Raw genomic sequence first — 14963 nt, forward strand, 5'->3', positions numbered from 1 at the left:
CCACAGAGATCATATGAAAATAATCCTCCCCTAAAAAACCTGGATTTCAAAAAAGCATTGTCATTAAAGTGTTTAAACACTTTCAATTTCAGTTTTATAACTGCTGTCAGAGGAAATGCCTGTTTCCTCTAGATCTTTTTATGTATGACTTTGAGGCAGTTTTAAGCAACTGGATAGACTCATACTTAAACTTCTAGCTGCATTACATCAATATATTAACAAAAAAAACAGTAATGAAACTCTTGAGTTGTGTTACTTTGGAGGTTTTCTCAGGAAATTGTTTGGCCAAATAGAAAATAAACATAAAGTTATGTAAAGTCAAAAACTACTCTTACCCTTTAATTATTTGTCATTTTGTTACTCTGATATAGTTTTTGTTTCAGTTGGATGTTTCGCTCTATTTGTTAACAAAATAAATTTTATTAAGTAATATATGCTTTACTATTAATTACTATATTGAGACAAACTGTCAAATTAATGAACAGAAAATCCAATTTCGTGCCTGGGGTAAATACAGGATTTCATCTCTATCACTTTGGATCAAAGTTAGTCGAACTTTATTTATCTTCCAGGAAGTCTTCTGACGAGAATGGGGAAATCCCTAATGGATCTGCTGTGTATATATAAGTGTACGTTAAATCATGGAGAGTATTCAGTTGAGGGCAAATACTTAAGACAATCCCCAACACAGGCCATGAACATCGTGATTGGTGAGTAGTGAGGTCATGCTCTCTTCCCTCTGTTTACCATCCCCAGACTTCCCAGAGACTCAGAGGGAGAAGCAACAAGAAAACACTGAGGTGTCTTTGAGGATGTGAAATTTATTTTAAATCATTAGGAGCAGGAATAGATGGTACATTTACGGCAAGTTAAATGTGCTGCTGTTTACATCTGTTCTGTCACACTTGCTATTTTTAAGTACTGCAGCTACTTTTGTCCCCGTGCAGTTATTAGCCTGAGGGAGGTGGGCGGGGAGGGGGGCATGCTCAGTGCTGCAGAGTGGAGAGAGCCAGGATTTGTTCTGTCCTTCCCGTCCACGCGCTCACTCATGCCCACCGCATGTCTTAATGCCAGGGCGCTGACGTGTTTTTAATTTTTCTCCTTTCGCAGTTTTCGCCATTCCCTGCTACATGGCCAGCCTCGTCCGCTGCGCTCCTCTGCCGGAAGGGAGCACACTTGTTGAGGATCCGCAGTTTCAGGAGATATTACTGAGGAGCCGCAGCTTGGTACAAAAGATCCTCCTCTCCATTCCCGACACGCACAAATCCTGCATTTATACAGAGGTGAGATACAGTACATGTGCCCCGGTGGCGCGTCGTCACTTGTCGATTAAATGCGCTTCAAGCTGCTGCGTGATTTAACTGCCGGTCTGCGCTAAATGTCTCTGCATGACCGAGCCTGTTCATCAGCACCTACCTCTCTGTCGTTGGTCTCAAATGCTGTTCAATGAGTACATTTGTTCATTTATTACCAAATCATTAGCCATGCAGCAATTACTTTACGAAGGATATTTAAAAGGTTAATAGTAATAATAAATGTGATTAAGATCAGTCAGCAACTGTCTCAGTGCCACTTGAAGCCGTTGTTGGACCAGTACTCGCCGAGTTTAAAATGTAATGAAACTTTAAACTCTCAAGTCTGTGGATTTATTTTCAGAATTAAGCCTGCTAATCTTAACATGCTTTGATGCTTAGAGGTACTCAGTTGCCTATGTGCACTCTTTACCCTTAACATCAGCCTAGTTACTGTACGTCAGTGATTAAATATGATGAATAATCATAGAATACTTAAACAGAATTTTGAATGCATGACCTTTTTTCATAATTGAGTTTGTTTTCTTGTGTTACTAAAGAATCAGAGTACATTTACCTATGTCTGCTGTCAGTTTTTTTTTTTCATGAGGGATTTAGCATTTTTCAAATAATAAGCCCATAATGTGTGTTTGCTGTTGCAAGCCAAGCTGTAATCAGTCTGTAACATCTTTATGTTATGTCTCCACTTCAGGGTCTACAACTGAATTCCTCCGAAAATGCAAAGCTGGCAACAATGGCAACAATCATTAACATCCCCCCTGCTCCTGCACTCAGAGCTGTGTCAGAAAGCGTCACTTTGGTAAGCATCTTCTAGGGGGCGAGAAATCCTTTGAATGTAACAAGGATTTAAAGAAAAGGACAACATGACCGGTTTGCTGGTATTTTTTTTCTATTAGAAAACCAGTTTGACACAGATGTCTGAGGGTCTTCATCTGCACCAGGACTTACTGAACTCTGTCTCTCAGAAGCTGCAAAGCAAAGACAAAGTGACAGAGCTAATGGCTGACATCAGAGACCTTACCATCCAGGTCAATAAGGTAAGAGCACGCCTCTAAACCACTGCTTGTCCTGATAAATACTTTGGCATTTTTAGCACCTTAGTTATGCCTTTTCCTGTATCTGCAGATGCTGAAAATGGTCCAAAAAGAAGCTGTGGTGCAGCCCAGTCCAACACCTGTTGCTTTAAATCTACCGGGGGAATATGAGGTTCAGGTGGCAGCACACCTGACTCTGGTGCAGCTCCAGTCCTTTGGACAAGATGCAGTCCGCCTCCTCAGGAGTCTGGACCAGAGTGAGGAGACAGAAAACTAATGAATGAATACTCTTAACTGCTTTTGGCATATACCCAAAATGTACCTTATTGGGCCATTTTTTCATGGCCATTATTTATATTTATGTTATTTATTTTAATTAATTTATCTGTTTCTATTTATGTATTTATTTATTAATATGGCATATGAAATATTTTAGTAATTAATTTTAGTTTTTGATAAAGTTTTCCATAGTTTCCAAGCAACCTCTGTTTTAACACAGGTCTGCTGACTTGTGCTTCACTGTTTACATGACATAACTGAAAATGCAATCATTCTCAACTCTCAAAAACAAACGTAAATGTCTTTGTTATTCTATTGCCCAGAAGCTATACTTACAATTACTTTCCGTTGAAGAATTTAATGACAATAATAGCATGTGAAAACAGCAAGATTAATATCAAGTGCCACACTCATTTAAAAAAGTTTTGTGGATATTATGTATCTTATTATATTATTTCCTGTTCAATTTTTTTTAAATTAAAACTATTTTTGGATTGAATTTAAAAACTGTTTGTATTTTGTGATCTTTTAATAAAAAAAACAAACAAGAAAACATTTTCCTGAAAAGAGATTTGTTCCTTATTGTCGATGACTCTCCATACTGACACATTAGGTACAGGGTCACGCTGACCTATGCTGTCTCATCAATGAAATGAAATCTAAAATTCCAGTTAATATTGTAACGGAGAAGTGCAACTAAAAGTGAAATAACTGCTTTTTTGGTCATTATTTCTGCCACATGCCCAGACACATTTCCTTGAGGAAGTGATGCAAGTGGTGATGACTAAGATCTTCTGTTGATCAGAGGAACATCCCCCTGCGTAGTGTCATGTGGTTGCCTGGAGAGCATGTGACCAATCAACTGACTGAGTTTGTGATCGCAGCGGTTGGATGTCATGTTACGGTAATCCACAAATGTGATGTAATTATGGTACGATACGATAAATAACCACACAATAACCAAAACTCACTTTGAGTAAGTAAATACTGGCAAGTAGAAACAGAGGGGTTTTCAGCAGTGGCTTTTTTTTTGTCTGAATCTTATTTACACATTTTTCAAGCGTGAGAAGGACTATTAAAAAAACAGTAGCAAAACAGTGTTTAAAGATACATGACTATAGACATGTTTTTTTCCATCAAAGAGAATCCCTTTAAATGGATGAAAGAGAACAACAACATACGAAGTTGTGTTTTTACCCAGAGAGTAACGCGGTACTGGGCTGACAGGATGTTAATTCAGTTCTGATGTAAATTAAAAACCACAGTTTACAAGGCAGATATGGCTTTGGCAGCTACTCTCCTCCCCAGCGGCAGAGTCAGGTCAGTGATGGCCAGGACAACTTTAGGTTTGGCCATAGCCGGAAGCTTAACCAGCTCAGAAACCTGTGTGCACAAAAAAAATGATGCACATTATTTTTAAGCTTTCGCGTGTCTGAGGAAACAGTCTGAGAGGGATCATGTTGCTCAAGGGATGAGGAAATCAAGTCATGCATCATTTGAGGGCATGTTTTGACCCTTGATCTCGTTTTTGGTCATTGTGGTCCTTTGTGAGGAAAAAAAGACATTCGAACATTCATCTTTCACCATAATGAAGGTAAGTGGACATTAACCCTTAACCAATCCATTTTCCAGTTCTCGATCATCAGTGTTTTATTTTTTGTTATTTGCCGTTTGTATTTTCATTTGCTTCAGACTATGCTTGGGGACTACTTCCAGAAGGCACTGTAAAGGGTTTCATGGTTACAGGCTCCCTCAAATCCAATAACCATACAAATATGCTGACAATTCACTTTATGTATGTTCAATTTGTTTTACACCTGAATAAACAGAGCACCCATCGATAACGAACCTTTATCACTCTTCCCCAAACTGCTCAATCCTGAAAAATATGTTTGCACCAGCAGAACAAACACTAAATTTAAGGAGGAGGTCCAAACCCTTCCCAATAATGGAATCGCCACATCTCTCCCTCCCATCTCCACCCATATGACCTCCTCATAACTCACCATTGTGAAAGGCATGAACTGTAATATGCTCCCACGGCTTCCCTGTTCCAGGCACTCGACGCACTCCTCCATAAAACTCTGTACAAACTGGGTGTGAGGGCCAGCCATCTTGGAGCCGAGGATGGAGGAAATGAGTAGGAAAAGGTTGGCTGGGGGAGAAGAGAACAGGTGGTAATGCTTTGTCATGGTTGAGGCAGTTGTAGGTGTTATTTGTGTTCATATTGTTTTCCTGATGTGATGAGCAGGCCTTACAGAGGTTTGTACAGAGGTGTGTCTGAGAGGAGGATGCTGTGTAAACTGCATAGTATCCTGGACAACAATGCTCACCCTCTCCACCAGGTGATAACCTCGAACAGAAGCACCTTCAGCAACAGACTCATTCCCCCCCGGTGTAACACAGAGTAATATTTCTTCCTGTGGCCATCAGACTGTTTAATTCATCTACCTCTGGTCGTGAGAGGGACAGTGGAGACACTGTGTCCTGAGGCCATAATGCCACTTACCACTTTATATGCCATTTTACTTTATCACTTTACTTCTTGTTCTTGTATTTATTTTATTCCAACTATGCTACTAAATTACAGTTTGTATTGTTGTATATTGTATATACTTATGTTACTGTAATCTTTGTGGCATTTGTTGCATTTAGCTACTTGTTTATTTATTTTATGTTAGCCTTTATTTTATTAGCTTTATTCCTATATATTCCTTATAACAGCTTTATTCCTACTCTCTCTTCACACTGTATTGCTTTTCCACCTCTGAATTGCAACTGGTACACAGCAATTTCCCTCAGGATAAATAAAGTTTCTTGAATCTTGAATCTAACTTAAAGAACTAGTCCCCCCAAAGAAAGAATTTATTAACTTAATTTAATGTTGCCTAATACTCGTTTGTCAGAGCAACTGTCTAAAAAGTTTTATTTGGCAAAGAAACTGCCAAAAATGCTAACTCATCGAAAGCCTGATAGATTATATAATGCAATAATAGTTGTGCAACTGTAGTTTCTGCAGGATTCTCACAGCACATTGAAAACTTGGTCAAAATGTAAATTTACTGGGTTTAGCTTTTTGACTACTTCCACTCAAATAAAACATTATTTCCATGTTTGACAGCCTTGCCTGTGCTGTTTAGAACCTTCCCTTTGGTTAAACATTGATTACAAATACATATTCTTAATGACATATAAAATTAATCTAACTTTCAAAAGGCTGGAAAAAATGCAGGAAAACAACAACATAAAGTGTCTTGGAGGGGTGTTGGGCCACCACAAGGCACCTGCTCACATTCAATGCTCTTCGGCACAGATTCTACAAGCCTAACTCTATTGAAGGGAAGTAACACCGATCTTAAAAAAGAAAAAGATGTTTCCTCTGCCTCTGTGTTTTGCATTGTAACACAGCGGTCCAAAACCTCCAAGACATTAATTATTAAACTGGATTTGCAGAATTTCAGGTTCTGGGGACTGTAGAGGCCACAGCATACGGTTTGTTTGTCACCTTTCTTGCACCTTCTTAAAGGTGGTAGCATATAGAGTACATAAATGGATAATTTCTCTGTGCTAGATGCACACAAAGGGACAGAGTGCAGACAAATTCTCACCCAGGACTCGGTTCAGAGGGTCCCTCATGTTGACAGTGTGGAGCTGGGAGGCCGAGAGGGAACTGCTCATAGATCGGTCTCCTATAATAGAACATGTGACATGAGAAACAGCAGAAGTGTTGATAAGTTTTGTTTTCATTTAATCATTCGTCATTTGAGAAAAGAAAAAAAAAACACACAAAACAGAATGTCAACAGGGAAGTTGAAAGTCTTAGAGGCTTCCTTCTACTGCTGTCTTACATAATCCTCTGTTCCTAAAATAGCCTTGTTAAGACACATTCCAACTTCTTTTAAAGATGTAGGGCAGATTTTTTTCAAAACAAAAGCCAAATTCTCATTAAACCAAAAGTAAGAGCACTTTTGTTCAATTATTTTTAACAGCTGTAAATCAAAGTCATCATTAAAGATGGTTTCTAAATGACTGGTCTTTTAAATGGAAAAAGGTGGCGCTTATTGACTCTGGGTTAAAAAAACGATTAGTTTCAATCTTAATTGCACTAAGCAAAACAGCTGATACATATTTTCCCCAAGTCATGCAACACACTTATTTTTGACACCCTCTATGGGGATTTTTCTAGGTAGGTGTAGCTAAAACTGAAGAAGTGAAAATGTCCAAAGCAGATAGTCTCAATGTTGGTTATGTCAGTCAGGATGAAAAGAGTAGTTGGGAAGCAAATTAGAATTCCTCTATTGCTCTAAAAATCAGTCTTGTTGTTTGTCTTGTTAACCTCACATTAGATTCCACTGCTTGAGTTAGAACCTGCTGACAGGCAAGATGCTCAACAGATAATTAATGTTGAGACCATGCGTATTTATACTTTTGTGATTTAGATGAAAGTGCGTACAAGAAGCAACTTGCTGGTAACAGGATCTCAGAAAGTTCATTTGCTTTTGGTATTCGCATAATCCCCAGCTCAGACTGACGGACTAATGACTAAACAGTCACAGGTTTCATAATATAACTGTGTATTTAAAACCAGACATTAATAGACTGACCTGGGCTGGAAAGGGCTACAGGCTCATCCTCATTGGAGCTGAGCAGGCGCATAAGTTTAGATGGTTGAGTGTCATCCAAGGGAAAGAGGCTGTTGTAGTCCTGTGGCCAACAACATATTATTTTAGACTACAGTGTATTAGTGATCATTGAAATAATAGTTCTTGCTTTCTCATTTAAGTTTCTCAAGTAACAAAATTAACTTACCTCAATATCTTCTCGCTGCCTTTTGCGTTGACGAGCGGAGAACGAGCCTTTGTGGTGAGAGGAGTAAGAGCTGAGTGCACACCACACAGACAACCTAAGGAGTCATTAGGAGACTAAAGTTAACACCAGATCACCCCAAAAAACTAAAACCACTTCCACCATTAACATCAAAGTAATAGGCTTCTTGTACTTGGCCAGTGCCTTCCCAGGTGGGTCTGCTAGGCTGTGCCAGTGGGCGGAGTCTGTGAGCAGGTTGGGGAGTATGGTACCCAGCAGGGTGAGGGTGATCTGCTGAGTGTCCAGGCAGAAGATGCTGTAGAGTAACTCCACCACCCGATTGGCCCACTCTTGTCGAGTCTCCTTCAGCAGCTCCTGAAATAAGATACAGGGCTCTAATTACACACCTCTCAATTACTATCCAGCTGTTGGCTATACACTGCTTAAGTTCTTTGGCTGAGCCTGTTGTATCATAAGATTACATTTCTTTCTTAAAAGGTAGCATGAGTAGTTTATGACCCCTAGTAGTGTGTAATTTTTTGATGAACAGGTGACATATTGCACATTTAAAAGAGAAGGAAAAAGAAAATTCTAGATGTGCAATCTGTAAAGTGTAGGAAGTTTGATGCGTGAGTGACGTTCAGGAAATTTTACACAAATATCTTCCTTCCTTTTGTGCTGCTTTCACAAAAGAACACCAGAAAATTAAGTGGCAACTAATCTACTAATAGTTTAGTTAGCATTATTTTTTTCTTACACTGTAGTATCTGTCCACACTGTATATCTTTGGGTATTAAGCTGCTTGTCAGACATGACATAAGGCACTTGAGTCATCTGGGGCTGAAATAAATTGGAATGAGTAGTTTTATCTGTTTTTTAATGTTGTGCAGGCCAAGCAATTAATCAATAAAATGGCAGATTACTCAATAATGAAAATAATCACTAGCTGGGGCCTTTAACACCAGAGCTGTTAATGTTGATCCTCATGCTATCAGCACCTTTTACCTTGACCAAATTGTTGGTGAACCAGAAAACCCCTCCCATGTTGAGAAGACTCTCAAACAGATGCAGGGCTCGGCTGTCCACCCAGCCTTTGCGCAGCACTGCCTGGAACTGCTTGCTGAGGGCTGTGTGAATGGGTTCTTTGGCTGGCAGCAGGTTGCGGTAAGGAATCGGCTCTTGGCCCTCCACTGGTGGGCGTAGAGTTGCGGCTGTTTGTTGGAAGACGTCAGCACACATGTGCTCCATGATGGAACTCATAATGATCACGCTGGTCAGAGTGTGGGGAGAGGATGTAATCATTATTCCATGTAATAATGGGCTGTGAAGAAGGGTGGTTAAACATCCTGATTGTGGGCTAAGATTGTGACGTATTAGTGTGTGATTTTTTTATACCGTTCATTGTAAAACTGCAGAGTGTTCTCCCCGTACAGCGGAGTAACAAGCTGTCGTATCATAGTCTGAGGTTTCTCTCTCTCGTCCCTCCCCAGCATCCTGACATGTGCCACCAGCCAGGCCACTGCACAGATGGCCATACTGCACACTTTCCCTTTGATGTTGTCAGTTATCTTCTGCACTCAGAGAGAATTGACAGTAGTAAGGAAAGAGGAACAAAGAATAGAGGATTCTGACTAAAATGACATTGCGTGATACAAAAACTTGAATGGAATAGGGAAGAAGTGAGAAATCGGATACATCAATCAAACTTTGAGACGTCATTGCTGTTGTAAGTTTCCACCGAATTCATCACACTCACTTGATTATGAGTCAAACTACAAAGATGTAGATATGTGTATGTGTGTAATCGCGTAAGGAGGTTACCGGTACTGCATGAGCAACTAACAGTAAATATCACAAGAATACATTCTTTTCACAAGAAGACAAATTTACTGTTGGACTGACCTGTACTGCCTCCACAGACAGCACACCATTTTCCCATGCGTTCAGAACTTCTAGGATGGCTGCCGGAGTGCTGAGGCAAATTTCGTGCCATTTCACCTGACTGTTACAACAGATTAATGTCAGAGGAAATTCCATATTTGGGGTATGACTTGTCATGTTAAAGAAATTTCCAATGCAGTGCAACTAAACTGAAAATACAAATGACTAAAATTACTGCCTTGCGGTTGTATGCCTCCACCCACTAGTCCAGTTGCAGGAAGTGTGTGGATTCTTGAGTTATGGCCAAAGACATGAACTTTGACCTCTGACCACCAAATTCTAATCAGTTCATCAAGTGAATGTTGCCTCCAGCCACAGCTGTCACTGGCGTGGAGGCATTTCAATTTTTTTTAACTCAAGATGAGACTGCAACTCACACTAGTTTCATCTCTGAAGAGTTGTTCAGCAGGGTAACCAGGCTTTCCACTTTGCCAGGCTCTGGTCTGAAGCAAGGATGGTCTGGGTTCAAGGTCTTGCCCTCTTCAGGCATACACGTCTGCAGCCATGTTTCAAAGAAGGGCGTCTCCCCTGAAGGACTGGGGTCTGACAGGATCACCTGGAGATGGGAAGAACAAGGGACAGCGATGTACTGTGTGAATCAATTAAGGCTTCAGCAACCAATATGGACAGATGATGGAGAGTTAATCAATCTATTGTACTCTCAGGAGCTACAGATAATGTTAGGTCAGTAACACACAGCCCTCTCTGGACATCTTGTGGCTTTATACTGAAAGAGCAGACTGATTTGTCCACACAGAATACTGTACCCATGATAATCATTATACTCTTTTTCAGAGAAGCTTGGATTGCCATGAACTTACCTCGGACCCGTATGTCTGAACCACATGGCAGAGCATGAGGAAGGAGATGTCGAAGAGCAGGGCCCGCACTGATGCAGACTTGGCTGAGAGAGAGAGAGAGCAGGGAAAAATCCTCAGTGTTAATATGTCATTCAAGAAATGGTATGTCAGTGAAGAAAGAAATTCCCACATTGGAACATGTCACTCTTGTTTTTGAACTCACATCCTTCGCCGCTGATGTGCTTGGGAAACTCATTAAGCCTAGAACAAATGACAAAACTGGAGTTTACTGGAGTGACTGAAGTTTCCAACATTGTAAACAGATCAGCATTAACAATCTGCCAACCTTTCAAATATAGTTAAAATAAAAATAAATTAAACTGGTATCTAAGTCATGACTCTGGTGACTGAGGGGACCATTTGTCTTTAACTTCCGAATGTATTTTGCATTTACTCACTTTATGAACTTTCGGGCAAAGGACTTGAGCTTCCCAGTGGCTGCAGCTGCTGCCAGGAGGAGATCCAGGCTCTTCCCAGACAACATGTGCCCCAAGACCCCTAGAAGGCCCTCAGGTGACTTGGAGTGGTCAGCATCTACTGTCTAAAGGAACAAGAAGGAAAGAGTTGCGTTCACTTGTTCTTTTTACAAAAGTGATCTTTAAGAAATACTTCCATTCAAGTTTGATTCTCTTCTCATTGCTTCTCCTGAGATCAGATACTTTTATACATTTATTTTATAATGAACATTTTTTTTCTTTTACACAGGCTAAATGTTTGCGTATCACTCAACTTTATGGTCACATTCATGTAATAAAATGTATTTTATCTATTCTCTGAACTGTCTCAGGCATTTGAGTACCCATTCTGAACACTACAGCTCTACATCAACACTGTAACACACAAACAGTTCCCTTTACAGATTAGATCAGGTTGTGGCGCTCTACCTTGAGGATATTGGTGACAGTGGGCTCAGCTCTCAGTATAAGACCTGGGTTAGGCTGGATGTTAGCATTTTCTGCTGTCTTTAGCCTTGGGGCGAACTCCCTGTCCTCGGTCCTGAATCAAATGTGCATGGGGAGAGGGACAGGATGGAAAGAGCAGAAGAGAGAGAGAGACAGACAGAGTGGAGGGGTTGGGGGATATGGCGTGTGTGATATTGTGTGAATATGGTGAATTAAACTGCATCCACAATCATATTAAACAAAAGAGTTCAGAAAATAAAGAAAAAAAGCAGGAAAACAGTTTCTGATGTACTAAATTCTTGCTACATCTTCTTAAATGCTTTGCATCATATGTATTCATCATGAGATAGGAACCCGTACCGTTTTGAAGTGAGGCTGGCTGTATTTGAATCTGACAGCAGACCAAGCTTGTTACACTCCTGTAGGAGCATGCCAAGGCAGTCACAACTATGTAAAGAAGCACAAGAAAAATGTAAGTGTCATGGTGCTGGCTTACCAGGCATTTAGGTAGCTTTCTTATCTAGGATGTCTTACAATGAGATAAGATGGGTGCAGCAAGATTCTGGAGCACTTACTTGCATCTCTGATCAGCTTTGTCCAGCAGTGGAGTAAGCTTGAGTAAGTACTGAAATGCAACATTCACATCCTCCATGAAGTCCTGGAAAATATGTTTCTCATGTTTAAAAGTGGCGGTGAAGGTTCACACATTACAATTTAAACACATACCAACAGTCACTGTAATGTTAGGCAACGTCTGCTTGGTGATACTAAATGTCCATAATTTGTATCAGTGTGTGCAGTTGTTTTACCTGTCCTTTGTCACCTTGAGGATACTTCTTTAGTCGAAGCAAAACTTGTGGGATCTAGGATAAAGACACAAGAAACTGATTCTTGAGGTGCAGTCAAGTGGCCTTGGTGGCAACAATGTCATTCTGATGGTGACACCTACAGCTCACAGAGGCAATACTTTAAATAATCACACACTGGATGCGAATCAATTGACCTTACTTTACATTGCATGCTAAATTGATTACTGCATGCAGCTATAAACTACAGTTAAATAATTCTGAAAAGACTAATAAATGGAAACAGTATATCGACAATACAAACAGGAATGAGAAAGTGGATAAAATAATGAAGCCTCCTCTCAACAGTTCAGTGACTGTCACAAATACAATCAACAACCAGGCAAAAGTAAAAGGCAGAGAAATGTAGATGAAAATCAGATAGAGGGCCCAATCCTCATCTTTGAAATAGATCTTACCTTGAGGAATGTGAAAGCCGTCCATTTGAGCTCTTCTGTGCCCTCTGGTGACTCAATGAGGCCAGTGAAGCAAGCCTTCCAGATCTCCAGGACAAAAAGAGGAGCAGGAATTCGCTGAGGAGGAAACAAACAAACAGATTAAGATGACTGCTGCTTGTAAAGTAAAATATATGTAAACAGGTGACTGCATCGTTTCATCTGGTCAGTGTCACAGGGAAACAACATTAAAACTTTTATTGACGTGGCTCCAGTGACATGCTGTGCAGATTTTACAGTAACAAAATGCAAGTAAAAATTTCCATTATCTACTAGAATTGTGTCAAAATTAAAAGGTACACTAGGCACTGGCTTTGTCCATAGGAAGATAGGAGTCTCTTGCATTAGATCTTTTATTTTCTTTTTTAGCATGACACAGAAAATTGCCCACTTTCATTCCTTTCCCTCCCAGTTTGATCTGCAAACTTGGAAAGTTGCTTATGACAGTATCTAAATGTTCACCTGCATCCTCTTGATCATCATCAGCTGCTCCACCAGTGGTTGCGTCTCCCCCGTCAAATTCATGGTCCCTTCCAGCATAATGAAGGCATGGATTGATGGGAATGAGGCATGGACTGGAGGATCAGACTGCACTGACAGCATCAGGGGGATACTGAGGAATGAGTGAAGAGTTAACATGGGGAAGAGCGATCGTGTTGGTCTTTAAAGCAGCATCATGCCAAAATTAAATAGCTCGCTGTCTAAGGATGAGATGGTAATCTTTACCCTTTTACTAGTGACAAGCTCTCCTCTAGTTTAGTCCTCAGTGTCTGGTTAGGTATGCTGCTGAGGCCATCTGTCACTTTCAGCATTGCTTGCTCTACACTGCTCCAGGATCCTGTGGAGGAATAGCAGCAGGCTTACAGATTGCATTCACGTAACTTTGGCAGGGAAAGAATCACCATTGTATCTGTAATAATTTTTGTACCCTAATGTATTCTGCACAACTCTGTGTACACACATGCAGGCACACACACAATCATAGCACCTTGTTCCTCCAGTCGTGCAATGTGGACAAGGGCTCTGTTTTTGGTGCTGTTCATCAGACCGTGAAGCCTCTCCTGGCAGGCTCTCAGACTGGCCTCTGTGCTGGCTGATGGGCCCAGTTCTCTCAGCCTCTCGCAGTACCAGGCACAGCCCTGCAGCAGCCACACCACCACTCCCAGCAAAGCCCGACACAGCCCAATGCATTCTTCTGCTTTCCCGTGACAGCTACAGTCAGAGATGAGAGACAGTCCATTAAAACAAAGAAGAATGAGAAGGGGAAAAGAAAAGAAAAGAAAAAAAAAAACAGATTTTCATAAATGTGATAGGAAGGGCTGCTTCTAAACAAAGCAAAAAAAGGGGATTCCAGTCATACAAGTCACTACAGGTGATATGTTTTTTTTTTAAATTGTATATTATACATTTTAAAAAAGCCAAAATGTATGCATGCATCTGTCGTAATGTAGTAACACATTGTTTAACCTTAAACTTAGACGATGTAGTGCACATCATCTAAGATGTAATTCAAATTTCAAAATTGACTGCAGTGTTACATTTGGGATGTGGGTGTTACTAAGTGATTAATGGATAATTTCACATACCTGAGGCGATGGCAGAACATGTCCATTATCTCCAACAGCGACTTGACACATAGCTCCCTAGAAAAATCTTCAAACTAACAGGAAGAAAAGACACATGAGTTGAAAATCTCTCACAATACAATGCATGTTGTCATGATTTTCATTAAGCATAATTTACCTTGCTGATGGCTGAGAGCACACTGGAATAAGACACCATCTAGGGAGAGAGAGGGTAATGTTCACAACTTGCAAAGCAAGACCATTACTTTTAGACATACTGCTCAGTTGCACAATTTTTTGTCTTACCTGAGAACTTATAGCATATTTAAGGTAGGACAAAATAAGGGGGTTAGGAGAAGGACCAATCATCGCCTGCTCCATCAGGGCCTCTGCAATACACAGACAGCATTTAGAGCCAAGGTATAATAGACAGTAAGATAACTGGCGTAATGTAAAATAATTATTAGCACAGTATGTGATTTTTTTCCGCTAACCTGCAAGGTTCAGATAATCCCATGTTGCTCCCTTTGGGAAGTTTTTCTTGATGTTAATAGCCCACTGGTAGTCACTCCAGCGCTCCTTCCATGCCTGCAGAATGGCTTGCTTGAGATTGACCACCTTCATCCTGCTAGGAACGACCACACAATTGTTAAAAAACACGCTTTTATATACCACCGGGTATAGCTTCCTTTACATTATTCGTTAGCTCTTTGGTCGGTTGACGTTAGCCGTTAGCTGCCGATGTCATTCACTAATGGTTACAAATAAAGTTGTCTTGCTGGCTACAAAAACACACAAATTCCACAGCAAATAAGAAACGCAAGTCACAACACGTTACTGCAAAAATTTATGCTTACCTAACTTTTCAGTTTTTCAAAACATGAAAAATATTTATTTGTCGTTCCTCCGCTTCACAATGAAAGGAACGCCATTGTTAATCTAAAAGACGTAAGCGTTCATTGG

General features: G+C 40.4%; 2 protein-coding genes across 8 annotated transcripts; one reads left to right on the plus strand and one right to left on the minus strand.

Moving 5' to 3' along the window:
* Positions 1–599: 599 nt before the first annotated feature.
* csf3a (colony stimulating factor 3 (granulocyte) a) lies at positions 600–3181 on the plus strand. Of its 4 annotated transcripts, none has more exons than XM_018664793.2 (5): positions 600–710; positions 1111–1283; positions 2005–2112; positions 2210–2350; positions 2439–3181. In XM_018664793.2, exons 1-5 carry the CDS (start codon positions 605–607, stop codon positions 2622–2624), a joined length of 714 nt encoding a protein of 237 aa, XP_018520309.1. In that variant the 5' UTR covers positions 600–604; the 3' UTR covers positions 2625–3181. The 4 variants fall into 4 exon arrangements, with proteins under 4 accessions (XP_018520309.1, XP_018520325.1, XP_018520318.1 ...); XM_018664809.2 differs by lacking the exon at positions 600–710 and adding an exon at positions 716–853; XM_018664802.2 differs by lacking the exon at positions 600–710 and adding an exon at positions 718–800.
* Positions 2922–14948, minus strand: med24 (mediator complex subunit 24). 4 transcript variants are annotated; one of them, XM_018664741.2, is made up of 26 exons: positions 14858–14948; positions 14495–14625; positions 14307–14389; positions 14179–14217; positions 14022–14095; positions 13424–13647; positions 13162–13273; positions 12898–13048; positions 12400–12513; positions 11945–11998; positions 11711–11793; positions 11496–11582; positions 11118–11229; positions 10632–10774; positions 10397–10434; positions 10195–10277; positions 9751–9929; positions 9335–9434; positions 8828–9003; positions 8438–8702; positions 7626–7807; positions 7436–7529; positions 7231–7330; positions 6235–6315; positions 4633–4781; positions 2922–4009 (listed from the first exon to the last, which is right to left on the minus strand). In XM_018664741.2, exons 2-26 carry the CDS (start codon positions 14622–14624, stop codon positions 3893–3895), a joined length of 2970 nt encoding a protein of 989 aa, XP_018520257.1. In that variant the 5' UTR covers position 14625; positions 14858–14948; the 3' UTR covers positions 2922–3892. The 4 variants fall into 4 exon arrangements, with proteins under 4 accessions (XP_018520257.1, XP_018520285.1, XP_018520247.1 ...); XM_018664769.2 differs by having other exon boundaries at positions 11118–11217; positions 14495–14628; XM_018664731.2 differs by having other exon boundaries at positions 14495–14628.
* Positions 14949–14963: the final 15 nt, after the last annotated feature.

The sequence above is a fragment of the Lates calcarifer genome, linkage group LG23, assembly GCF_001640805.2.
Source record: "Lates calcarifer isolate ASB-BC8 linkage group LG23, TLL_Latcal_v3, whole genome shotgun sequence".
NCBI classification, from domain to species: Eukaryota; Metazoa; Chordata; class Actinopteri; family Centropomidae; genus Lates; species Lates calcarifer.